The 27,667-nt window shown below is 41.6% G+C and overlaps 1 protein-coding gene across 2 annotated transcripts; it reads left to right on the top strand.

Moving 5' to 3' along the window:
- The first annotated feature begins 3 nt into the window (after positions 1-3).
- Positions 4-27,124, top strand: rubcn (rubicon autophagy regulator). Of its 2 annotated transcripts, XM_082505861.1 has the most exons (21): positions 4-458; positions 2,323-2,476; positions 5,868-5,951; positions 7,817-7,976; positions 8,080-8,186; positions 8,412-8,637; positions 9,415-9,837; positions 11,409-11,504; positions 13,246-13,361; positions 13,548-13,743; positions 14,636-14,743; positions 16,043-16,117; positions 18,707-18,767; positions 19,739-19,871; positions 19,948-20,093; positions 20,421-20,485; positions 20,581-20,819; positions 21,121-21,182; positions 21,274-21,427; positions 21,564-21,657; positions 24,528-27,124. In XM_082505861.1, the coding sequence occupies exons 1-21, from the start codon at positions 421-423 to the stop codon at positions 24,662-24,664; spliced, it is 2,874 nt and encodes a 957-aa protein (XP_082361987.1). In that variant the 5' UTR covers positions 4-420; the 3' UTR covers positions 24,665-27,124. The 2 variants fall into 2 exon arrangements, with proteins under 2 accessions (XP_082361987.1, XP_082361988.1); XM_082505862.1 differs by lacking the exon at positions 16,043-16,117.
- Positions 27,125-27,667: the final 543 nt, after the last annotated feature.

Raw genomic sequence — 27,667 nt, 5'->3', positions numbered from 1 at the left:
ACATGGACCGGGTTTCTATCTAGTCTTCTAGAAAGCTCTTTCCTCACCCGCCGCCTAAAAGCCATAACTCTTTATAAACTTATTTATAAAACACAACTGAGCCTTTTATTTTCAAATTATTTGCAAGTTACTGAGGGCGGTATTATCTGGTGTTATTTTAAAGTAAGCACTGTTACGTTAAATAGTGGGCAGAGCTACGCAGAACACCACCGCCCACTGATGATTGTAGCAGGTCATGCGGCCTCCACTGTTTTGATCCACGGCTCTGACAGACAGGGTAGAGATGGCGGAAGACTTTAAGTCCGGGTGACTCTTTCAAGCAACTCTGCTACTGCGATACATCTCTATTGTACCTAACAGGACGGGATATTCTCCGAGAAGCTGGCGGCTTTGTACGGCACTCGGTTCCTCCCTGAGGACATGGAGATCAGGGCAGAGGGAGAATCTGAGGAGCGCAGGTGAGTGACAGGTTAGGCAGCGTTGGTATACGGCTAACACCCATGGTTTCATAAACAAGGCAACTAAAGAGTTATGTCACTGGTTACCTGTGATCTTTGTTTAAAAAGATGACCAGCAGTGAACGCATTTAAGCTGAGTCAACTGTAAAAAAATGCGAGCCCAAGTAGGTTTGAACACTAGTGAAGAACTAATACCAGTATTACCCGTTAAGCTAGGCTAGGCTAACCTGACATGCCAAGGTTTGACAGGCTGGAGCTAATGGCTCTATCCCAAAGGTCTCCTGGTTTATTATTTACTGTGTTGTAAAAAAAATATGGCGTTGTTAGACTGCACATTTAGAAGATGACGGAAAGGCTTGTATTCGTTAGCGTTATTAGAGCTGTTAGCTGTCATACAGTGAGATGGTGCTAACAGCTAAACTGACCACATAAAGTACCTGTTGTCTAATAAGATTAAAATAGGGTTATATCAGCAAACTAAGCAGGTAGTTATTTTTATGAAGGTTTACTGAAGATCAGCAGAATTACTGACAGTGCAAGTACTGGAAGACTTTTGGGAAGTTCAAGGATTTCCAAGTGTTTTCCCTAGCAGATTAGAAGGATACATGTTTGCCGATCCTCTTAGTTTGCACAGCCCGGGGTTTCTCGTACATGAACACGCACAGATAAGAGTGGAAGGTAATCCTTAAAACCTCAATCTCTCCGAGTCTAGAGGAATTTTACCCCTGGATGTGGAGGGGCTAATTACATAACTTTACCCCTCTCACAGATGCACCACGCTCCGCAGTATGTGCAGAATGCTCGCTAACCTCCGGCCTCGTCCCCCTTACACTCCTGTGTTACACATATTATGTGATTTGATTAGTTGGCTCTGTGTCTTAACTCGTGATGCTGCTGCTGCTCAGAAATTCTGCTGATGCCTAAGAAAAGACCTTGTGCTCACTGTTGTGCTTCTTCCAGGTTTTATTGACTTTTCTAGCTGGCCGTTCTACTTTCACACACCGTCTCTGCCTGAGATACTGTTTTTGATCTATTAGGAAAATAAATTGTTGTGTTTGTCTTTGGCCATGTCAGCCTAGATCAAAGAACTCTTTAGTCTGGTTTCACAGCCTTACAACACATAATCTTCTCTATTTTGTTGCAGTTGTGTTTTTATATTATCTACTGGATTTATTTAACACCATGGAGCACATGTCCAGTTAAGTTCTCCTATAATCAAGGAGTTCACCCTCAGTTGTTAACGTGAAGGTTTCTTTGTTTAATTTTTTTCATTTGTGTGCTGCTGGTGAAGTCTGACTTGCTGAGCTGAGGGGGAATGAGGAAGTCCTGTGAGCCAGCAATTTATGGCTCTTGGGGAGTGTCTAATATCTAGTATCTGACTTTTTTTTTCTTTCTTCCACTGCTGACTGTATCCTAAAGATAAGGGTTGACTCAGTACTCAGTGGGTACATGTCAATGACTGAATTTGTTTTGCAGTATACTTCATGAAGGTACTTGTAGAATTCAAGTGGGCTCTCACTAGGTTCAAGACCTGCCTTTTATTTACATTTGTACACAAAATATTGATGTTCATGATAGAACGTCATGAACATCAATAATGGGTTCAAACGTACTGACCTTTCCCGATAGGCAGACTCTTGGCTATCGGGAAAAGTCAACATGTTCATGTTGGGATGTAATCACACTGCTCACACATTCAGTAATCCTCAGCATTTCCAATAAGTCATTGAATTTCTGATTGTTTCTGAGAAAAGAATTTTGGTCTAGATGATTAATGGATTAATCAGCTGCATTGCCAACACCAGAACCTCTGTACCTCCTCCCTCTTTGTTAAATGTCTTCTTGCTTCCCTGTTACCTTCCAGAAAGGAGCACTGGAAGCTGCTGTCCAGCCTGAAGACCACAGTGGAGGGCCTCTTGTCCACCAACAACCCTAACGTGTGGTCGCGGTATGGTGGCTTGCAGCGGCTGCACAAGGACATGAACAACATCCTCAGCCATGGACTGAGGAATGAGCAGGTCAGCACACGAAGCCCATATCGATCTCAACAACAAACCTTTTTTTTTTGTTTTTGTTTTAACAGAACAAGGATGGCATTTACTAAAATAACACCAGCATATTCGCATGCTTGGGGGAAAATAAAGAATGCTGATTTTGCTAGATACGTCCTGTGTGTTTTGTATCTTATTTCCCGTGCTGTGTCTGTGCCATCTGATTCTGGTATGAAGACAAAAACACTTTGTGTTGCACTGAAGGTGCATTTACCCTGATCAACTGTATCAACACAGCATGCCTGATGAGGTTTTGGTGCATGCATGTATTGAGACTTGGGATGTTTATGTGAGTGATATTGACAGAAGTGCTGTGTTTGTATTGAAAAACCTGTTCTGATCTGACAGATACTCTCCATATCATGGTAATGGGAGTACCTGCTTTGGAAACAACCTGCCCTCATATTAAATTAAAAACAAAAGTGAAACACAAATGTGAACTAAACCGGAAAAAAATAAAACCATAATAAATCTGGCCGGGATGGAAGCGTGTGATTTTTATCAGGTGGTTTACAGTCATGTGGGGGAAAAAAGTTTTCACAGGACTGTGCAGTCTTGTGAAATCTAAATACACCCTTACGTCCGTGAATTAGGAGGATAAGACGCAGGAAAGTGCAAATGTATTTTATTAACAGATCATCAGGAAGGGTGAGGACCTCCTGTAGAAGCAAATGTTTTGGTGGTTTGATCGTCAGTTAGCATGTTAAGTGCTAAATGATGGTATAATGGGGGGAAAAAAACAACAGAACAGGTTTGGCTTGTTTGACAGCGTTACCAGGGGAAGACTCTTCTCTCTAAAATGAACATGGCAACAGCGCTTAGGCTTGCAAAACCACATCTGAACAAATCATAAGACTTCTGGAACAATGTCCTTTGGACAGATGAGAGCACTTTGGAGAGTTTTGTCCATAGTGCACAGCCTCATGTCTGGTGAAAATCAAACACAGTATACCAGTGCAAACACCTCATACCAGCTGTCAAGAACTGTAGTTGAGAAGTGATGATTTGGGCTTATTTTGCAGCCACATAAATTGGGACATCTTGCAGTTGTTAAACTCTTCTGCATATCAAAGTATTTTTGAGTCAAATGTGAAGCCGTTGGTCCGACAGTTAAAGCCTGGTCAAAATTATATAATGCAGCATGAAAATAATCCCAAGCACAACAGAATGGCTGAAAACAAAAAGAATCACAGTAGTGCAGCCGCCCAGTCAAAGTCCAGATCTCAGCCTGATTGAAATGCTGTGGTGGAGCCGTGAGAGCTGTGTATAAACAAATGCCCGCAAATGAACTGAAGTGGTGTTGTAGAGAAGCTGCTCCACAGCAATGTGAGAGACTAATAAATTTAACAGAAAATCATAACTTATTGTTACTAAGGGCGATTCTGTAAACTACCAATTCACCAAAACTTTCTTTTTACCGTATTTTCACGACCATAAGACGCACTGTACTAAAAGGCGCAGTCTCAGTTATGTGTGCCATTACAGTATTTAACACACACATAAGGCGCACTGGATCATAGGGCGTATACAAGTACCGTATGCGTATTTAAAAATAAAGCGGGAGCAAACCTGAGTTCGGTACTCACATTTTTATTACCAGTAATCGTCATCATCAACAACACACAAGCATACAAGTGTGCGTATTTAAAAATAAAGCAGGAGCAAAACAAAGTTTGGTACTCACATTTTTATCATCAATCAAACCCATCGAAGTCCTCATCCTCTGTGTCTGAATTGAACAGCTGCGCTAAATCTCCATCAAACATGCCAGGTTCACTTTCTTCACTGTCAGAGTCACTTTCCGTGCCGTGCGGCTCCTCGGAAATGATGCCGGCTTTTGCGAAAGCTCGAACAACAGTGCCAGCAGACATGTTAGCCCAAGCATCTACAATCCATTGGCAAATTGTGGCGTAACTCGCCCGGCGCTGCCTTCCACTCTTGGTGGAACTGTGGTCTCCATCGGTCATCCATCGTTCCCAGGCCGCTCGCAGCCTTACTTTGAACGGGCGGTTCACACCGATGTCCAGCGGTTGGAGTTCCTTTGTCAGGCCTCCCGGAATGACAGCAAGCTCACAGTTCATTTGTTTCACTAGTTTTTTCACATCGGCTGTGAGATGGGCACGCATAGAGTCACAGATTAAGAGCGATGGTGATGCGTGGAAAAAACCACCTGGTCTCCTTACATACACCTCCCTCAGCCACTCTTTCATCATTTCCTCATCCATCCAGCCCTTTTCATTTGCCTTAATGATGATTCCTGCTGGAAACTTCTCTTTAGGCAAAGTCTTTCGCTTAAAAATCACCATAGGCGGCAGTTTCTGTCCATTAGCATGGCAGCCAAGCACAACAGTAAAAGAAGACTTTTCATACCCCGTTGTGCGTATCGCTACCGTGCTGGTCCCCTTCTTCTCCACAGTGTGACTCACCGGGATGTCAAAAGTGAGCGGGACCTCGTCCATGTTTGTGATGTGGCTGGGCTGGATGTGTTTGTCGGCGATGTGTTTGCTGCAGTAGGAGCGGAAGATGGCCAGCTTTTCCTTATAATCCGCTGGAAGTTGCTGCGCTACCGTAGTCCTGGTCCGGATGGAAAAATGGCACCGTTTCATAAAACGAAAGCACCAAGACGGACCTCCTTGGAAATGTTCAATGTTCATCTCTTCAGCTAGTGAAACTGCTTTTAGCCGAATGGTGACCGTCGAAACGCTTCTCCCGCTCGCTCTTTGCTCGATGATCCACCGCTCGAGTCTTTCCTCCAACTCGGGCCACCTCGCCTTATGTCCGCGGAAACTCAGCTGCGTTTTCTTGACCTGCCGGAGCTTGTTTTCTAGCTTCCTCCATTTGCGAACCATCGATTCGTTAATCTTAAATTCTCTCGCGGCTGCTCGATTTCCATGTTCCTCCGCGTAGCTGATGGCCTTCAGTTTAAACTGTGCTTCATAAGCGTGTCTCTTTGCCATTTTCAGGGTTGTTAAAACAACGATGTTCCACATAATGCACATACCTGTCCTTTTAGACAGGTATGTGCGATTGTCCGGTATATACGATCAACGCCCACACTTCACCCTTTAGCGTTCTCATGGTGTTCTCTACTACGTCCTCCTTACAACACACAGGGCGCACTGCACTATAGGGCGCACCGTACTTTTTGAAGAAAATCTAAGACTTTTAAGTGCGCCTTATGGTCGTGAAAGTACGGTAACTAACTGGATGAATATATATATTTTTTCAGTTGCCCTTCTAAAATTTAAGGAAAATATGATATGAAACACAACTCTCGTTCTTCATAATGACTTGCTGTATTGGTTGAAGCTGATACTTTTGAAACTGGGTCATACACGCCTTTGGCCTTGTGTTGCAGGTGTACTACAAGCAGAGAAACTATTGGCCGTTTGTTTGGTGTGTTCGCTACATCAGCCCACAACTCGCCTCCCACGTTGAACAGGTATGCCCAGCCATGTTAAAGCTGGGATGTAACTTTTTTTTTCTTAATCTTTCCTGACACATAAATATTTCTACTAGACTTTCTGTGCATGATTCAATTTCTTTCTTATTCGAAACTGTGATACAGACTCTTAATACATCCTCTGGCTGAAACAAGCTGCTTTAGCGCTCACCCACTTTAAGCCGGCTTTCTTCTGATTGGCTGGCCTTTACAAACAGAGATTTGGAACAGCAGTTCAAAAATAAAAAAAATTAAAAAGCATCTTTATTTAATCAAACACTGCAAGTTTTTTGTTTTTATATTGTGATTTACATTTTTTTCCCCCCTAAATAATGTGGCAAAATACAGTATACACTCTTTTGGCTCTGGTTCTCCTTAACTAAATAATTAATAGTTGCTGTTTAGCAGTGTTTGAGAAAAATATGCTACTGTGATTTAATGCTAAGTGTGGTTTATTTACGCTACATTGGTTGCTAATGCGGTTTTCATTTCTAAATCAGTTTCTTTCTTCGTTTCTCTCGCTTCGTTTCCTACTTCTGAGTCATCTTGTTCAAAGCTTTAAACACTGTCTGGTGGTGTTGTTGTTTTTTTTTTTTTTATTATTAGTTTACTGTAAATGTGAAACCTGTAAAAAGAGCCAATGTTTCAGTTCTCCAATCCTTGTTCACAGCTACCAGGGATGCACACATGCATGTTTATATCTTTTATGTTGTTGCTGTTGCTGTGTGTTTTAGTTTTGAAAGTATAGCAAGTTTCCTGAGAGAGCTGCAAAAGCAAAGAGTAAGCAATTACATAATTTAGGCTCAGAAGAAGCATTTGTTTACTACAAACCAAACACATCTTTAGTGTGAAGGTTGCATTTAAGAAAATGACACTGTTGGATTTGGAGGATTTATCTTTTCTGGAGGAAAAATGATAGTTTCCTTTTTTTTTTTTTTTTTAAAACCTGTAATGTGCTCTTGTCCCATCAAGCCTGAAGCGCTAGATTTGCTGGAACTGCCTCCCTTTTGTGGAAAATCCCCATAAAGTGATGTTAGAATGTGTTTGAGAAAAATAACACGGGCCTTATAATTATGTTCTTGAAAAATCCCCCCCAAACTCACATGATCTGATGGCCTGGGTAGAGCCACTACACTTGCTTAGATTGCTGACTTTTTGCTTCCTAGTTTGTTGTGGAAAACGGTCTGCCTTTAACCCCAGTCCTGTCTGTCAGGAGGTAATGGAGTTGTATAACAGCAAATGGACTTGGAGTAATCTAGTTATCCTCATTATTCCCCTGGTGTTACAGACCAGCAGGGCTCACTCGGGCATAATGCAATCACCATGTGATGATTGTTGTTCATATCTGAGCCGCCGTCCTCTAGTTTTGTGCTGCTTTTTATCATCTGACATTCCACTTGTTTTTCTCTCTTTTCAAGCCTGGTGTCTATTTCTGTCTCTTCTTCCTAAACCCTCTTCGTAGCTTTAGACCAACTGGTGGGAAACACTTATGGGGAATGTTTGCAGGAAAACTCAAAAGAGGAGCAGTTAGGTTGACTCAGTGTTGGCTTAATGTTTCTTTTAACAATAGAAACTAGTTTGAAATATATAGAAGAAGATCTGGGTAGGTGTTAGAAACAATTAACTGCCAAGGATGAACTCCAAAGCCAAAGCCAGCACCACCTGCTGAATGGTCACAAAAACAAAATCCAGTTAAGGAAATGTTTATGGCCTCATCAGCCGAATTTTTTTTTTTTTTTTTTTTTTTTTTTTTTGGTTTACAAGTTTGATCACATAATTAGAGATGGAAATGTGCTTTTACAGACATATAAAAGTTTTAGCCTGTGTCAACACTTTCCCATCTGCTGTTCTCTGTCCATCCTCAGTTCAGGCACCTGGAGCCGGTGCTAAGCACTGGGATGAAGAGTGCTGGTGAAAGCTACAAGGCTGAGCGTTGGCTGCTTCACAGCTTACAGGTTCACATGCTGTCATCGCAGCTCCGACCTTTGCTCAAGCATCTGGGACACATGCGTAAATACTACAATGGTGAGCCACGTTAATAACAGCCCAGGTTGATATACTTGTATTAGAGATTGCTGTGGTGTATAAGTTGTGTTAACTTTGTTTTCCCCCCTCTCTCGTCTTTCAGATGATGCTTTTCTGCTGAGCGAGCCTCATGTGACCGCCATGTTCCAGTGCCTGGAAGCTGTGGAGCAGAATAATCCCAAACTGCTCGCCCAAGTAGACACTGTTGGGGTGGGTTTTCTGACATCTTTGCACATATCACCTGTTTATTCATGAAAAGGTCACTTGTGCAAATGTTTTTCATCGCTGTTTCACTCAAGTTTGACCAGACTGTAAACACATCATTCAGTTTTTAACCATCACCCATCTTTGATGAGTGGTGTTAAAGTGATTTAATTTTTCAAAGAAAAGAAACTCCTTTTACTTTTATTAAAAATCTTTCTTTCCGCTGCCCAGCTGTCCCCTCTGAAGGGCCCACCTTGCCTGGGACTACTGAAGAGCCAGAGTCTGTGTGTCTTGCCCGGATCTGGTGGGGCTTGGAGAAACGCCGACAAGGCTCCCAGTAGAGAATCTCTAAGCCGCAGACTCACCACCTCCAACTGCTCTCTGCGAGAAGCAGTCGCCACCAGCCAAAACTCTGCAAGCACTACAGCAGCTGGATCCTCAAACAGCAACAGCACAAGTGAGAAAAGAGGCTGGGTTGTGGATTTATTTTTTCTTATACTTAAAGTGTCTTGATGCATGCTCAATCATCCAGGTAAGTAAATCTCCAAAAGTTGATTCTGTTCATCTGGACGTCGCGTTCTCATTGGGAGAAACGTTTCGTCACTCATCCAAGTGACTTCTTCAGTCTCAGCTGACTGCAGGTTTCAATCTTATAAACAGTACATTTGCATAATGACTGAAACCAGCCCAGTGAAGGAACAATGGGCTGGGAGGTCAGTTCCTTCATCATAATTATGCAAATTCTCATGACCATTGATCAAGAACCGTTGATCAATGGCCATGAGTATCATTCACAGAGAGTTGGGGAATGTCCCCTCTCGGGTGGATTTGTGGCAAGGCGCTATGAATACACTACAGTTTGTATGTGAATAGGCAGGCTGAGTTAACCGTACAGAGGCCTGATTGTTTGTTGGCAAAGCCAATTGGTGAAGAATGTGTTAATGCAGTTGGCGAAGTCAGTGTCCTGAGCTGAATGTGCTCACTGAAATGGACAAGGGTGGTTAAAAAATAGCTTAAGTGGATTTAAAATCTCTGCAGCGTGTCACCATTTTTAGACAGTCGGTTTGTATAAACAAAAACAGACATGCGCGATACTTATATGTATGTAAATACTTACATACGCAAGCCCTCGTGGGGCAGAAAATTCTGGGAGTAAAATTTGAATATGTGAAAAACCAAAAACCCATAAGCAAAATCTGAGTACAAATCTTAATCTGTCCCATTTGTCTTGCAGACACTACCTCTCAAACCAGCAGCCTGGAATCTGAATGGGTGGTTGTCACCAGTCCGGGGGAGAACGCACGAGGTGCGACACCCCCACCTGGCTCAGCGTCCATCCCTTCAATCTCATTAACGGACACAAACTCCTTCCTTCAGCCCGAGGCTGACGAGTACGGTGGCGGCGGTGACTCTGACGATGGTCCAGAGTATTTGGCCATCGGTAACCTCGGGCAACGCAACGATCGACGCAATTCCCAAAGCTCCACCCACAGCAGCGAGCGGGGGGGGAACACGGACCAATCCCTGCAGCGTTCTACTACACAGGCCCCGCAGAGGCGTTCATCTTTTTCAGAGGGCCAGAAGGGGCCGGGGAGGGGGCTCAAAGGACACACTCGATCATTCTCTGACACGGGGGTCAATCAGAAACTCAGGAATGGTGAGTAGGAGATTTCAAGAGTTTCCGTTTGGAAGGGATTGTTTTATTTATTTAAATTACAGTGTATAGCAATTTTCTGTTTAATTAAGGAGCCTCTCTTTCCTATGAGAAACATTTAAAGATAAACTTGTACTTCAAAATTGATTGTAATACTTCCTAAAGCGGTGAACTTCAGCTTCAGCTGGTAGCCAGTTCACTTCTTGCTTAGTTACTTTGTGTTGCATGTTCATAGATCACAACGTGGCCTGTAGTACTTGTGGTATTTATTTGTAATTGTCTGGCGTGTTTCTCTGGAGCGAGTTTGTAAATTTCTCATGAGTTTAGGTCATTTTCAGAATTAAACTAACCCTAATTTTACTGTAAGTAGCAGAAATGTACCTGACTAATGCAGTTAAGGGTGAGGTTAAGCTGTAGTTCTACCTGCGTAGTATGTGTGTTTTTTCACAGCTCTCTGATATGCGGTTAAGCCGTGTTCTCGCACGCTTCCTGTCTGAGGTTTTAAAGCTTTCACCCAGTTAATATCGGCTCCGTTTGCTCAGACTGTTTCCCCTTTCTTGGCTTGAATTAATCATCTCTTCTTCTGCTCTGTCCTTGTCTTATCTCTCCCTTCTACTGTTTGCACAAAGGAGGGGGCCACAGAAAAATCACCATAATAATAGAGGACCCGGTAGCAGGTTGGCGGTGCAGTTTCACTGTACTCCATCACATGACTTCTCATCTCCCCTCCGCTTTTTAAAAAAAAAAAAAAAAAAGTTCTTTGTGTGCATGGTGAAGAACTCCATCCCTCTTATTTTCCACTCTTGTCTTCAGCCCATCATTTGTGTTTTGGATTTTTCTTCTTATTTGTTTATTTAAACCAAATCAGATTGGTGTGAAGAAGTCACTTTATCACTTTGCTTTCTTTTGTTCTGGGACTCTATTACAATTCACACCTTGGCTCATGTGACCCTTACGACTCGCATGACAATGAGGTGGCTCAATGACTCTCAAAATTGTCAGTGTTACAGCCCCATTAGAGGTTAAATACCTGGGAGTGTCCCGTCTATTTGAGAACCCAAAAAGCAACATTGCCTTTAACTGAAGTGTGATGGGGGTGACCGGCGACCATAAATGTTCCCTAAGACTACGTGTCAGTATTGTATTCAAAGAATCATGTAGTCTTGTCTTTTCTTCTGATGTTTTGAAGTTTTAATATAAATTCTGGAGCTCACAGAGAGGAAGATTCCCAATGCAAAACATAACTTTAATGCAGTATTGTTTACATTTGCAAAGCAATGACAATGTAAACAATACTGTAAGTTTGTGGTCTTTAAGTAAAAGTGGGTCACTGAGTGATATAGACTACCTCTGTTTCACTCTGCAGTTAGGCTGGTTGGCACTCAAAGCCACATTTGTTTCAGTGTAGCCATACACTACACAATAGCCTTAGACGTCATTGTCCAACACAAAGCATTTAACCAGCTGCTTTTCCTGCACTCAAGCATGTTTGCATCCATTTCTCTTAAAAGAATACTGTAATGAGGTGAAGGATGTATTAACACACATCCTTTTTTTGTGTGTGTGTCTCTCAGAATCAGCAGGCGAGGACTGCTGCATGAAAGACTACAGCCCGTTCTCACCTCAGCACAGTGATACCAGCACATCCAGTTCTCTTTACATGGAGTCTTGTGAGTTTTCTGTGTGAATACTGACACGCATATGTCAGCTGACGTCTTGATGAGTTTTGTTTATTCAAAATGCAATTAGGTCATTAAATAGAGATCGACAGACCACGTGACTTTCGCGTATTGCATTGTAGGTACGAATGGCAGCAAAATCAAAACACTGCATCAGGCGCTAGCATTTCCAGCACCGGTAATCGTTCATTCTGCGGTTTTAATCCCTGCTTGCATTTTATTTGCCCCCAAAACAGTTGCGTACAAAACGAAGGCGAACACAGCAGGTCCGTACAAAGACAGACTTGATGAAAAGGCAAAAAAAAAAAAGTACGAGGAAAAAATCAAAGGAGTGAAAGGGTCAGACCATACAAGCATACAGAGTGCGCTAAAGACGTTGGCGTGCTGCCCAACTTTCATCACACTCATATTTAGAATTATATGGTCCTAAGTGTGAGTGCATACACTCACGAAATGTTTAGTAACTTCAGATCCCTGCAACAAGCCCAGGTCCAGTTTATTTTGGTGTGTCTATTTTCTGATTTGGACTATTTCATTTTACAGCTGTCGTTAAAATTTTTCCATTTTCTCCTGTGCAGGCCAACGCAATTTATTTGTCTTTTCAGGTTGTAGTTTTACACAACATTTTCAGATCCAATAGAAATAAAATAAGTTTTTCATAATTCATTCAATTTATTGTCTTTATTTATAACTGGCATTATTGTTTCATTCTATTATAGATTCTTACAAGAAAGAGGCAAATCCATTATGCTTTATTAGCTGCTTCGGTGAAAAACAAATCAACAATGCAAAAAAACAAAACAAAAGAACCACAAAACATTTCAAAACAACATACTGGAAAACAGTTATTCATCACTTGATTGCTTCAATACAACCCTTGGGCACATATATGTCGGACTTTTCGTGGCTGTTTTGATCTCGCTCTCCCTCTTAACCGATCAAATCTCGCTGTGGTAGCAGCTTTAAACTCAGTATGACCCAGGTCGATAGAGGGTGCCCAGTCTGGACCGCAGCATTTTGTAGGCTGGTTTTCCTGCAAAACACAACAAACATTAGCAGGCAAAGCCACAGTGAACAAAGCAGCAAAGCGCAACGAATTCAGTTCAAATCCATATAAGACTTATTTGTAACCCACATCAACAATTATGTTATGATAAATTACGTGTTAACTACAACAAAAGATTTACCTTTGTGGAAATGCTTGGAGCAGACTAACATGTGAGCTGGAACGTTAGATTTGGTCTTGGAATAGCTGTAATCCAGGCCATCCGTCGCCTCTTCGTGACTTCGGAAACATGACTTGAACAATTTTTCTTCCGCGAAGGAATCCGATAAAAAACGATCTCTTTACCCGTCGGCTTCCCGTGACTGTCATGTGACCGCCTATGGCAGTTAATAATACAACAGCTTCTTGCCATTCTTTGTGTCTCAGTTTATCTCTGTGTGACTGTTGTCTTGTAATAGCTCGCGCGTGCTGCCTCTTGTACCTACAATCCTTTGCGGTTTTACCCCGGAAATGACGTCACATTCTCGATCTCTATTGTCCAATATTATGTAAAATGGATAAAAGTAAATCTGTCTTGACCAACACCCAATTAAAGTGTTTCTTCTGGCAGCCAAAAATCAGAACCTTTTGATTTGTAGGCAACATTATGGCACTAAAATTCCAGTGCAGTGTGTAAATGTCTGTTTTTATGGCTTTGTGTTTCTGTGTATGCTTTGTTTACTTCAGATGGGTCCCAGTCCAGCAGTACCTCAGAAGGGATGTTCAGGAGGCCGTCAGAGGGGCAGAGCCTCATCAGCTACCTGTCAGAGCAGGACTTTGGCAGCTGTGCAGACCTTGAGAAGGTCAGGGCTTAATTCATTGCAAATGTAAATTGAATCTCAGTGCAAACATAATTGAAATGGAGAAAAATGTAGAAATTATGGGTGAAGATATGATGATAGTTACAACCAAATTTCCCCTTGTGGGACAATTAAATTATTATTCTATTCTATTATATTCTCCTTTTTAATTACCTCTGTGTGCTGCAGGAAAATGCCCATTTCAGCATCTCCGAGTCGCTTATTGCTGCCATCGAGCTGATGAAGTACAACATGCGGCGCCAAGAGGAGGGCGAGGAGGAAGGAGACAGTGACAACGAGATTCAGCAGCTGAAGCAGAAGATTCGCCTGCGAAGGCAGCAGATCAGACGCAGCCGTCTGCCGCCATCAGCAAACTCCCAACACGGTGTGCAAACATCAGTTACATGAAATCCTTTTGTCATCTGTACACAGACACAGTACTTCCTTCATGTGATTCTAGGTCTCTCAGTAGAGAGAGAGCTTTTTAGTTGTCAATCTTCAAAAACAATGTGTCTGTTTAATTAAAGTAGCTTTCACTGATGCACAGATCTTTAAAACAAGTATCAGCTTTTAATAGATCCTCACATTTAAATCAGACAGTAAGAACCTGCTTTTTTCACTTGAGGAACATTTCTAAACTTAGATCCATCGTGTCAACAAGTGAACTCGAGATGATCATACATGCTCTTGTCTCTACTAGACTTGACTTACTTGTCTAAACAAGAAAGGGCTAGCTCGTCTACAGGTTGTTCAAAACTCTGCAGCGAGGCTACTGACCAGCTCGAACAAGGGAGCTCATATGACCCCTGTTTTAAAGAGCATTACAGGGGACACCCCCCCCCCCCCCCCCCCCCATATTGCTGATTAGATTCATACACATACTTCCACTCGTAACCTGAGGTCATCAAACCAAAACACTCGTTTTAAAACCCGAGGGGACCGATCTTTCCAAGCTGTTGCACCCAGACTGGAATGCACTTCCCCTATTTCTACGGTGTTTGGACTCAGTGGAGACCTTCAAAAAGCAGCTAAAGACATTTTTATTTCAAAAAGCTTTTAATTAGACCAGGGTTTTTATGATGTATTTATGACTGTATTGTGTTTTTGTAAAGCACTTTGTGACACATGTCTGTGAAAGGTGCTATATAAATAAACTTTACTTACTTACTTACACATACAGATGGACCACAGAAATACTGGAGAAACCATTTATGATTTTTTTTTAAATTTTTTTTATTGCACGTGTTGTTTATTTCTGTGTCCTTTCTTCTGTGCAGCTTTTCACTCCACTGACAGTGGAGGCTCCAGGAGGAGCTCTCAGGACTCCTACCAGGGCCTGTCTGACTCGGGCTCAGCGGAGGAGGTGGAGGAGTGTGAACTGCGAGGTAGAGAGGGAATGAGGGAACACTGGGGTGGGGTGGGGGGCTAAATAAGCAAATATATATATATATATATTTTGGAATAATTATTAGTTTTATTCCTAGATTTTATAATTCATCATTGATTCGATTAATTCACTTTCTGGTCATAATTCATAACCTCTTCATCAGCCTGTCTGCTCACCAAGCATGTCACATTTCACCGAAGACCCTAAATATGAATGTCTGAGTGCAGAGTTCACATAATACTAGCTATTTCTGCTGTTGCCATTTATATATAGCTGTTAAAGTCATGTGATCACACACGCTAAGTATTTGTATAGTCATACTCATTTTGAAAGGCGTAGCTATTCTAGGAGGTCTGTCATATTTCTCATGCTACAAACAACCGTAGTCTATGAATTGCTTTGATTCTGCTAATAAGGGTTGTGGTTTTTCTCGTGTCTTGGTGGGTTTTATGTATGAATGTATATACATGTATTTAACTGTACTTGGAAATGAACATCTTTGGGATTTCTGCTAACAGTAGGGCTGTCCTGTAACATTTAACTAAATGTTAACAGAGGATAATTGGTTTGGTTGGTTGTTAGGGGGAAAAAGAAACTTTGACCCAAAAGTTCTCAGGAAGTTACAATCATGGACAGATGCTGTGAAGCTGATATTTAGTCATTCATCTGTCGACCTGATATCATTTACAACTCGTCTTTACTTCAGTCCTTTAGCACTGGTGCTTGTTACAGACTCTCTTTACTGGTTGTTGCAATACATTCAGATGTATTCCTGCTTTTGCAATAATGAAGCAGCAGTTTTATTTGTTGTTGTTTTTTATTGTGTGGTGTTACTGGTAACATTCTTACCTAGAACTAAAATATTTTACTGTTTCCTCAGTATATGAACTCAACAGCCATTTAATTCAATATACCTGTTAAAGTACTTAATAATTAAAACATTAAGCTGGTTGTAATACTGTGTTCAAGTTCAAACCAAGCATCAGAAGGGAAGAAAGGTGTTTAGGAGAAACTGCTAACTTGTTATCTTTACACATAACCATGTGTGGGGTTTACTGAAACTGGTCTAAAAAGGAGAAAATATCCAGTGCGTGGCTATTCTCCAGGTTAAGAAGCCTTGTTGATACGAGAGGTCAGAGGAGAAGATTGGAGTAAAATCATTTCATGTGTTTTCACCCTTGTACCTGCATGACTTCCACATATACATGCTCCTCTGGATGCGGCAGCGCAGGGTGGCACTGACACACTCTGTGGAGTGTAAAAATGTATGCATGTGGTGACAGTTTGTGTCTCTCAGATGGCTGTGAGGGTCAGTCCCTGTTGGCGATGTCTCAGAACGGCCTCTCCCTGTCACTCGCCTCCCTCTTCTCAGGTATCTGCAGGCTGGAGTGGTGGGCGTGGCTCCACAGCTACTTACAGGCAGTTTACTGTGGCTGTGCTCCTCTGAGAGGAAGCTGGTGGTTCTACTCCAAACTGAAAAACCTTCTTTCATTAATCGCTCTAACTGTGCTGGATGTGGGTCCTGCATAATTGCCGTGCTAGTTAGTGTTTTGGTTTCATAGTAATACTTTTTTTTTTTAAAAAAAACAACTTCCATTTCACTCAGCTCTCACCACTAATTTTTATACTATTGTGCATATAAGGTTTTGCAATATCTTATCTTTACCTGCTTTTATAGTTTTTAAGTATTTAATTGAGAGCTATGCAAGCTGTGCACCAAAGGCATTAAAAATTGATGATACATTTCTGGGTTTAATTTACAACCGAATTACAAAAAAGTTGGAATCTGTGTAAAATGTATATTAAAGAGAACGTACAGATTTGTCTTATTTACAAAAGAACTTTGCCAACATGTCAAATGTTTAAACTGACATTATGTAACATTTTAAGCTCATTTAAAATTTTACTGGAGCATAGCATCCCTTCATTATTTCACAATAGCTGCTCTCCAGTCCTCAGTTGTCTTTGTTGTACTTTTTATTTAGTTTTTCGTTTGTTTCATTGTGCTCCAAGATCTGGACTGCAGACAGGCCAGTTCAGAACATGGAGTCTGCAACATTCAAGGTGTTCTCTGACAAACATGTCATCCTGATAGGAGCATGTGCTGCTCTAAAACCTGTATATACCTTTCAGGTCTGATGGCTGATGTACAAGCTGCTAATTCCATAGGCAATAATGTACTCGCATACCATTGTTTGAAGTGAGTGCTGATAACACGCTGGATGGTCTCCATCTTGTGTTTGTTCATGTGGACAAAATAGGTTAGAAACACTTAGGCTTCAGCCTTTTGTTTCTTGTGTCCAAACTTTTTTTTGAGATGTTGCTGCCATCAAATCAAAACAAGTTAATATTTATGTGTATAATATGTCTCAGTTTAAGCACTTGGTGTGTTTTGTTCTATTAAGAATAAAATGTGAGTTTATGAAATTTGCATTGCAAATGATAGCGTGCTGAATAACCACTCTTAGCAGTGGCAACATGTAGTTTCCTTCCATAACTAAAAACCAAACACAGTTAAGATGCTATCGGCTCAGTCTCATACTCACTCAGTTATTTTATTTCCCTTGTGTCCAGTATCTAATCTCTTTACAAGAACTTGTCAGTTTGGAGATGAGCCACCTGCCTCCTCACCTCAGTGAAACTGTGCTCTTGCCTTTTTGTGTTAGTGCTTGTTGCTCAATGCTCCGGGGTTTTGGTGGTGCAGGAAGACGAATGTGCCTGTACCTGTTGGGGTTTAAAGAGGCTCTCGGGAGGAGACGAGGGAGTTAACCAGTTGCATCATGTGGCTGTTGTACATTTGAGGTTATCACGTATTCATCCATCCATCCATTCATTCATCCCAGTCATTATTCATTACTTCCAACATGTGTCCAATGACCATCTGGTGTTGTCACACATGCGTCCTTCCACCACGTGTTCATATTTAAAGAAGTTAGCTCAGTAACCAGAATGGTGCTAGGATTATTCCTGATAAGGTACACTTCAGGAGGAATAACAAAGAAGCGGTTATCTCTTAGGGGGATTTCATTTAGACATCACAGCTTTAATTTTCTCGTAGCATTTTCCTGAAAATGCACCGTTTAAAGGGAAGGCAAAGAAATTGGCTAACACCACTGACTACAATATCCCAACAAATCTAACAGCTTTCTAACTGTGCTGTAATTGCAACTCACTCCTCTGAACACAGACTGATCAAAAAGATCAATTGTCAGAGCTTCTATGCACACATGATTTACGTTGTGCCACTAATTGAAAATTGCACATTCACACGATGATTTTTAATCATCTCGAGCAATCAGAACAAATGCAACCGTTCAGACCTTTGTATCTGTAGGTCTTGAGTTTGCTTAGTAGAAGCTATTCATAACACACATAATCAAAAGATTTTTAAAATCCATCTTATCTGTTCTGCACCAACTTTAATTGCCTGCAATCCTGAAATTTTGGCTGTAACCTGCACTCATATGAGCAAACAGGAATGTTGATCCTGAAAGAAACTGGTAAATCCATGCAGGCGGTCTCCTGTTCTGCCAAACCTGTGCTGCTTTTGTCTTTGCTCGCTAGTTTCTTTTCTTTCTTTTTTTTAAGAACACGTTTTAGTGATGATATTGAGACTGTTTAGCTTTCACTGCATGTTTTCTGCTTAAGTGAATTTAAAATTAGCTTGAATTAGAAGAGAAGAGATGGTGTGGGGTTTTTTTTTTGTTTTTTTTTTGTTTTTGTCAAATTTATCTTTCTCGATTTGTTTCACTTTTTAATCTTCAACCTCTTTGATTAATTTTTTATTATTATTTGTTTTTAACTCTGCTTTGCTGTAGCAAATAGTGGCAACAAACCAAAGAAACACCATCCACTCGCCAGTTGCTTGCAAGCCTTTGGAAGCCCTCTCTTAAAAATGAGTCCTGTTACTGTTTGTTTTCACTCGGCCAAATCTCCTTTAACGTTTTGCTGTGTCTTCTAGATGCAGACATAAAGCACAGTGTAAGCTCCAGCGGCAGATCTTTTCTCAGCTCAGATTCATTGTAAGTAAATTTTTCTCATTTCTCTTTACATCATAATTTTGTCAGTTTTACTTTAAAAACTGGCTCAGTACCTCACTAAGGAACAGCCCTCTGGCTCGACAAATCATGGAAGCTCCACTACCACATCGTCGTTCTAGACAGACCAATCACTGCAAGGACAGAGGGTCTCCTGACCCCCTTTATAATAGCCACTGGCCCAACCACAGGCATTTTCAAATAGCCCTTTTCCTCTAGTACTTACTGGGGGCAGCTCGACTCGACTCGGTTTTTCAGGTTTTCTGTTAGGTGGCAGTACCTGATACCAGGTACCTTTTTTATTACCTACTGAGCCAGGGTTCCAAACAATCTAAAGCAATTGGAAAATTTGACATCAACAGACTGCATGCCACCAATTTGACACTCAGTGGCGTCACTTGATGAGTCATGAGCGTCTCCACAGAAACCTGGCAACGAGGGAAATGACTACCCACAAAACTCTATGGTTCCCGTGGCTGACAAAGTGCCGTACACTGAGTAGCAGGTATACCGTCACCTCAATGTTGTGGTGTTCATGTCGCATGCAAATGACGTCACTGGACTTTCAGCTGGATTGCTGTATCAAGCTCGTGTACATTGGATGGTACTCAGGTCACTTTTTCATTACAACTAAGTCAAGTTGAGCCAAGTAGGTGCTAGGTGAAATAGGCCAAAAGTATTTCCTCTACGTGCCCATGCCCCATTGCTCTTACTGTTATTGTCATACTAATAACTTACTGATAATACACAAGGACCTATTTGGAGTTGAAGACCAGAGTTGAAGTCACTTAAACAAAACAAAACAAAACAAAGCGTGCTTTAGGTTTCCTACACTCCATTGACTTCATTTAGTTAGTTTAATCAATCAGTTGAATTCCAAATTTGAACATTAAAATGAATCAAGTTGTGGATTTTACTGTCCCTTTTTTAAAAATGTCTTGCTTTCCTGTGTGTAGCACCCCCTCCTTCCTCCAGTCTAACTCAGCTGAGTCAGTAGCCATGGGTTTACTCAGGCAGTTTGAGGGCATGCAGCTTCCTGCAGCTTCTGAGCTCGACTGGCTGGTCCCAGAACAGGATGCCCCTCAGAAGGTACATATCCCTGCCGCTTGCAGTTTTCCAAACATGGCACTGAACATTGTACTCAACTGATCATGCTGTCTCCCAGTTGTTGCCTATCCCAGACTCTCTGCCGATCTCTCCTGATGACGGCGAGCACGCAGACATCTACAAGTTAAGGATTCGGGTCAGAGGTAACCTCGAGTGGGCGCCGCCGCGACCACAGATCATCTTCAACATTCATCCTGCACCCAAGTGAGTCCACATCATATGCATCTTCATCTTTGTGAAAATAAATTTAAAAAAAATAAATAAATGTATGTATGAAAAATAAATAAAAGCATACTACAGGGATTAAAGTGGATACAGTAGGTGGAGAAGAGGAGTCTAAATTAGGGTTCTGTTAGCACCAATGAACTTAATTTATATTTTTCAGGAATAATAGTGATGACTGTGGGCTCTTTCACAGAAAATTTAAAGATATGCTTATATTTATTAATCATTTCAGACATGCAGTAATCAAGTAAGAGACACAACTGTTTGCAGTTTGCATTTTTTTTTTAACTTATTGTTGTCTTTCAGGAGGAAGATAATTGTGGCTAAACAGAACTACCGCTGTGCTGGCTGTGGCACCCGCATTGACCCAGGTATAACCAGCAACAACATAAAAGCTAAAGGAATTGTTCTGCGTGCACATCCTTACCTTACCTCCCTGTGTTTTTGTTGCCTGTCCCTGCCTCAGACTACATTAAGCGGCTACGTTACTGTGAATACATCGGCCGGTACTTCTGCCAGTGCTGTCATGAAAACTCTCAGGCTGTGGTTCCCGGCCGGGTGCTGAGGAAGTGGGACTTCAGCAAATACTATGTCAGCAACTTTGCCCGGGACCTGCTGAGCAAGATTTCTGGAGATCCGCTTTTCAACCTCAACGATATCAACAGCGAGCTGTACAAGAAAAACAAATCTCTGGAGACTGTTCGAGTGAGTTCAGAGGCAGCAGTGACATTATCATGTTCAGACTAACATCACCAACATGCAATATCATTAAGAAAGAGTGTTGGAAAATAATTCACACTCTGTCTTTATCTTATATCCTGTATTTGAATTTATTTTTGCAAGTGCTTCAATGAATTACTGCACATACTTCTGATTTTCCTGGAAAATATAAAGAGATGATGGTTGACTTGAGACTTTTGCATCATACAGTAACACAGCCTTACAAGTCATGTTTATTTTTCTCATGCACAGTGAAGTAAACATAATTTTCTAATGTGGTATTCAGGTTTTGAGGATGCAGCTTTTTCACATGAAAAATCTCTTCAAGACGTGTCGCCTCGCTAAAGAGTAAGAGATCTCTGCTTTCTCGTAGTCCACGATCATTTCACAAAGCTTGGTAACAAACTTAATTCGAGGTTGTGTGTGTCTCTCTCCTCAGCTTGTTGGACAAGTTCGACAGCCTGCCGGGTCACCTGACAGAGGACTTTCACCTCTTCTCCCTCAACGACCTCACTGCTGTGCGCAACGGGGAACTGGGTTCCCGAATGAAAGAGCTGCTGAAACTTGGTACCATGCACGTAGCCGGCTGTGTGGTAAGATGAGAGTCAGGTTCCTCTATAGATTAAAATGGGCTTTTGGACAATAACATCAACAAATACAATGCTTTTTGTTTTTTTTTCGTGTTAATCTAAAATTTCCTTATTTCCTTTCCCCTCATCTTATCCTCAGCTGTGCCAAGCAAAAGGCTTTATTTGCGAGTTCTGCGGGAACGACAAAGACATCATCTTCCCTTTCCACCTGAGCAAGTGCCAGCGTTGCGAAGGTGAGCCCTCTCTGCTGGTGGCAGGCCTGGGTGGTGCAAGGCCCTCCTCCCGCCTCTTCGTTCAGTTTACCTGGCCAGATTGGAAGATCCCCAAGCCTCGTAGCCTGGCAAAGGCCCTCGCGATGGGCATGAAAGAGGGGGTGGGTGGGGAGGAGGATTTAGGGATGGGAGTAGATGAGGAGGTGAGGAGTGGAGAGCAAAAGGTGCGACAAGCATCAAGAGACACAGCACAAGTGAGACATGAGAAAGGGGGACTATTTCAAGGTTTTACTGCTGGAAAACTGGTTAAAGCTTTTTCCCGAAATAAGCTTAATGAGGAGGAGCAGGTAATGACAAGAGGGGGGGATTTGGGGAGGAAGGAACAGATGGCGCATGATGACAACGGAAGCGTTGGTCAGCACGGTGGGGTGGAGAGCAGTGAGGGGGAACAGAGCAAGGAAAAGGAGGACAGACATACAAGAAAGGAAAAAATGAACTTCTTGAAGGTTTTTCAGATGGACAGATTAAAGAAAAGCATCTTAAAAGCAGACAAAAGGGACAGCGACAGAGAAATAGGCAGCAGCGTGGAAAGTTTAAATGAAATTGGAAAAGAGGGGAAGGGAGGTGGTAAGGCATCAGTGCTAGGAAGTCGAGTCAAAGGTTCTTCAAAAACAGACGTGGAGGATGAGCGGAAACCAGAAGTGAAAGAGGAAGACAGAAATGAAGAGTTTAAAAAAAGATCCTCAGAGGAAGCACGGGGAACGGCAGACGAAAAGAAAGATGGGGCCCAAGCTGGGAGAACGGGGAAAACTGAATCTGTGGCTGACAAACATCCCGTTATGAGGCTAGAATCTCATCAGCTGACAACTGTTGTCTCCAGAGGGAGAAGCAAGGAGGAGGAGGAGAGTAGTGGAAGTGGGGAAAGTGATGGAGGAAGAGGAAGAAACCCTGGGGAGGAAGGCCAAGAAGAATCAGGAATTGTGACGCGGAGTAACTGGAGAAATCATAAAACTCGCAAAGGCAGGAAAATAACCAGAGGCAGGAAGATGAGGGAAGGCATGGAGGAAAAATAAGACAAGAGGGGAGAACACAAAGAGACGCGACATAGATCATGATGCAGGGGGAGGTGGAGGACACGAGTAAGGAGGGCTGTGTCCTGGGATCACAAAGGATTAGGAAACCTGAGTAAACCTGGAAATCGGCTCACAGCAAACAGTTTAATTTCATACATTTGCTGGATTAAAACTAGCTCCTGTTTGTCCAGAACAAGCGATGGATTTCTGGTTGCAGTTAACCAAAGGCCTCACGGTTATTTATCCTTTGAATAAGACTATCGAGCAGTTATTGTACAGTGATTTAATTTTGTCTACCCTTGAGGTACATGTTTTTTTACAGTGTTCAGTCTTGATATTTAAAATGTTACTACCCCAAACGCACATTTTTGGCAGTTAACACTTGTGTAGCTGTGCATTAATGTTTACCAAAACCAGAAAGTCTTACAGAAACCAAGTTGGACAATCCTTATTGCCAAGAGTATGATGATGATGATTATATTGATACCACTCTTATATTTGCCTGTTAAAGGTAAAACAACGGCCTATAAACGTCTCTAAACTTTGCAGATGCACGAGTTGGGCCTCACGTGTTTACATCCAGTGTTAAATATGTAGTTTTAACTTTACTTTGCAGACATAAGAGTGGTGTTCTCTAACTGCACAGGACAGGCTGAACTGTCCCTTTAGGTGTTGTAATATGTCTTGTGTGTTAAATTATTATTAGATGTTGTAGTCGTACCTTCATATTTCAGCCATCTTTTTCCCTTTACAGTTGTTTTTTGTCACTGAGGTCTGGTGTGTTTCTGTAGTTACGGTGCTGGTGGAGGGGCGATGTTTTTGGGCGGGGTTTTTTTGCGGTGGATCTCTTTCGGCTGAGGTTGTGGAGGTGCTGGCGCTCTACGTTCCCATCGTTCTCTCTGAGCTCTGAGCTGCTTCCGTGTTGTTGGTGTGTGTCACAGTGAAAGAGACGCTGCTCCTTGTAGTTGCTGCTTTTATTCTTCTTAAGAGCTTTTCTGGGAACGGGTGGCAACTGTACTACAGTGGTGCGTCGCTCTGAAACGTTTACATCTCTGCATGCTTCGTTTCGGTGGGTGTTTGTGTTTGTCTGAGTCGTTTTCTCGCACGTGTTCCACCTGAGCTGGTGATTTCATTCCCTTTGTTCGTGTGTGATGTCGGCTGAAGAAGAGTCAAGTAAATCTGGACTCTGCTGTTGTTGTTGCTACGCTGCCTCGCCTGTCTGTGTTTTTAAACCCTTTTCTTTTAGTATTTAGGCTTTTGTCGAAGGAACTACTTTAACGTGCGGAGAATCAGAATCAGGGATCAATAAAGTATTCTGATTCTGATGTGAATGTGTAATTTATGCTTTTTAGTAGCTTCTGCTTCTGATTGCTATTATTTAAGCTGGTTTTTATTTTATGTCCTCATAAAATAAACATTGTTTTTGAATTTGAGTTGCCTGTTTTTTCATGAGTCCATCATCAACAGGAAAAAAAAGAGATCCCCGTTAGAGCATCGTATGGGAATGAGGCTGAGTAATGAAACGGGACATGTCTGGACAAGTTTCCTTGTGCTGAGCTTATCCCGGGATATGACTTGCCTGACATACCTGCTCCTTGTGGCTTTCTGCCTTTTTCTTCTGCGGCTTTTATACCTTCCCCGCTCCACCCATCGTCCCTCAGCTCTAATTGTGATTGGCTGCTGTTTGTGCAGTCCAAACATGAAACTAGTTAAACTGGTTTACACTGCGCAGGTGTTGCTTTCTTGTTAAGATGACACACAAGCTCAGTTAAACTGGCTTTCTTTTTAAAAAAATGTTTTCTCTCCACTTTTTTTCAGACTGCCACGCGTGTTACCACCGCAGCTGCTTCCGCACAGGTAAAGACTGTCCTCGCTGCCAGCGGCTGGCAGACCGGAGAGAGAGGATGGCACGCAAAAACATGGAGGAGCAAGAAGATGAGGGAGGCGGGCCTTAAAGCTGGCAACAGGGGAACCTCAGAGAAAGAGGAGGAGGAGAAGCACAACACGACGATGATTGTAGTGGCTGACCATCTCCCGTTCTGTTCCAGCCTTTGTAACCCGGCGAGACGGCCTTTGCAAACAGCTGATTGCCTCACATGCAGGTTTTACTACATCAAGGCAGCCGCATCACTCAGAAAGAGCACCAAGGCTGGTGTTGATTTTTTTCCTATGAATCTCTTTTAGACATGCACTTTACTCTAAGAATGCGTCCTGCTAGAATGGTAGTGATTTTTAGAAATCAGCTCCCTGATTTGGCAATTGGATTAGATTTGTCTGTCCTTTGCTGATGACTTTATTTAAATTTCCTTGTAAATATGAACTGAATATTCTTGCCAGCATCTCCGTATGGTAGTGCTTCTGTTGCTCCAAAGGGAGTTTTACAACAGGGCACCTTTCTTGCTTCAGCTGTGCTGAATCATTCCTGAATTAATAAAATCGCTCCGTGTGTGTGAATGAGAAAACGTGCTGCCTTACACAGATGTTTGATGCTCTTATGTTGTAGTTTCATGTGTGAAAACAGCCAAAGATTCTCGACCTGTCAGAAAGTCCCCATTTTTCACTTTTAAATCTTTAAATTGGGATTTCAAAACGTTAGATTTGAAGAGCTGATCAGTTTCCCAGTTAAGACGGTGTATTTAAATAACCCAGGAGTGCTCTCTTCCTCGCTCCTTACTGTCCTGTTTTTAGCTATTTTACACACATTTGTGTGGCTCTTGGACAAAGCTGCATTCAAAAACACTGGACATTAGAGGAGGTGTTTCAAATCAGCATTGAGTTTTTTTTTTTGTTTTGTTTTTTTTAAAGAATTGTGCTGCTGCTTTGTGTGCATTTGGTTACTGGAGAGAGGTGTGTTGTGAGTGTGGGTGCTTGTGTTTATTTGCGCACACGTCTACCTGCTGTGCGTGTAGCCCAACTGGCACACGGCTGCTCGTTGTAGGTTTTGGAATATTGGAGAAGGTTTGGTTAATTGCACTGATCCCATGTTTTTGTTGGAGGGGCCGATGGTGGGACATCACTCTTTGAGTTTTTAGATGTGTCAGGAACATGAACCCTGATCTTGAACGGTCTTAAAAGTTCCTGCCGGTTGAGTTTCTCAACATTGTGAAGATCCACAAGGTAGAAGAGACCATTATCACTTCTTGGGCTAAATTTAGTTTTTTCTTCCAGCAGTTTGAAAGTGTAAACACGACGGTTCACTGTTTGAACACGGAGTTGTGTGCCAAAGCAATTTTTCCAATGGGACTGCTAGCTTGGAGTCTCCTTTAACTGTTTAAACTGACCGTAAGGTTCTGACCACGTATGAGCGTGCTGTTATCACCTGTAGCAGATGATTAATTTCAGTAGTTGAACCAAAAAATATCTTTACAACTCTGATCGTTTTATTTTGATGACTTTTTTTGCAAACCCAGTATTGCACAGAGGAATAGAAATGTCTGATTATTGGCTCTGTTGTGAGCTGAATTGATCACATTTGTAGTCCTGAAGTCCTTTGATAGACTGGATAAAACTCCAGTGTATGTATCCCATCTGTAGATTTGAGTTGTTGAGGTTTTGGGCACATAAGGATAAAATATCTTTATTTAAAACTGCCAGAGACTGATTTTTGAATTTTGAGATGCTTTTTAGAAGAAACACTGAACAAAGTGACTGCTGAGCTCTACTGACAAACCTCCATTTAGATGATTATTACTATTGGTTTTGTTGCCTTTAACATGGACGAGCGAAGGAGCCTTACAGTGCACTACAGATCCAAATGTATGCTATTAAAAAAAGTTAATTATTATGATTAATATTGTGTGTTCATTTGCTTTGGTTCTGTAATCATGTTAATAATAAATGACTGGCTAGACTGTTAATAAGTGTCATTCTTCACTTGAACTTTTCTTGGTAAATAAAACTGAAGTCTTGGAAGTTCATCTGCTATGTTATGTTCATAATTAGTATTTAATACATCAGAGTCACAGCTGCCAAGACCCAGAGGTGGAGGTTTTTCTTTGCCTGTTTTGTTTTTGTGTGATTGCAAAACAATAGGCTGGCGCCCCCTGGTGGGCCATGAAGGTACTTCAGATCGACTATAGGAGATCATTAACAATAACCCATTTTGAACATTTCCTTCATACATGTAATTTGTATGCAGTTTAAATAAAAGAGAATGTATAATTTTTAATGTTGCACTTCTGAACCTTTAATAAGCCATAATCCTATTTATACGGTGAATCAAACGATTATCATTTTGGTTTGATTTCTATAAGAGTCTATAGGAAAACTTCATTGGAAGTGGCTCCAAAATCTCATAGATTTTTCTGTTTAAAAACTCTGATTATGATAATTTTGGAGTCCTTCCATGAAAAAGAAACTGAACTAATAAAATAAAGCCAAGTTATTTTAAAAATGAATAAATCCGTAAAAATTAATCGCTGTTTTGTTTGTTTGTTTTTGGGGGGGGGGGGGCTACTTTCATTTTTGATCTATCTAAAATAAATGTAAAAAAAAAAATAAAAATCCTAATTTGCAAAAGTGAAGCTGTTAATGAAGAATCAAGTCATCAGAAAATCAAAATAAATGAAAACCCAGCTGAAAGTCTTCATTTTCTGCTGGTGTGGTGATTGGAAATGATTGCCTTAGGTGATATCCGGTCACACTGATGAATGCATTTGGAGCAAATTTGGGGTTCAATACTGAAGTGGTTTGCAAATCAAACCTGATCGGTGGACAGCCTGCTCCCAGTCGTCTCCGTACAGGTACTAATCAGGCTTGGCCCAACCCAACATGTGGAGTGCTCGAGGTGGCGGTATAACCTCAAACTGAAGCAGCTTTAATTGTCATAAAATGTAATTTTTAGTTACTCAGTTTCGATGCCAAGCTGTTTAAGTAGCAGAGCTGAAACCATCGCTTACATTTCATTGTCACAGAAGCTGATGTCTCATGTATTTATTTTCTTTGTCACAAATTGCTGT

Source organism: Aulonocara stuartgranti (genome assembly GCF_965226115.1).
Source record: "Aulonocara stuartgranti genome assembly, chromosome: 15".
Classification (NCBI taxonomy): Eukaryota; Metazoa; Chordata; class Actinopteri; order Cichliformes; family Cichlidae; genus Aulonocara; species Aulonocara stuartgranti.
The sequence above is the reverse complement of the archived record's forward strand: the minus strand, read 5'-3'. Positions and strand labels throughout refer to the sequence as shown.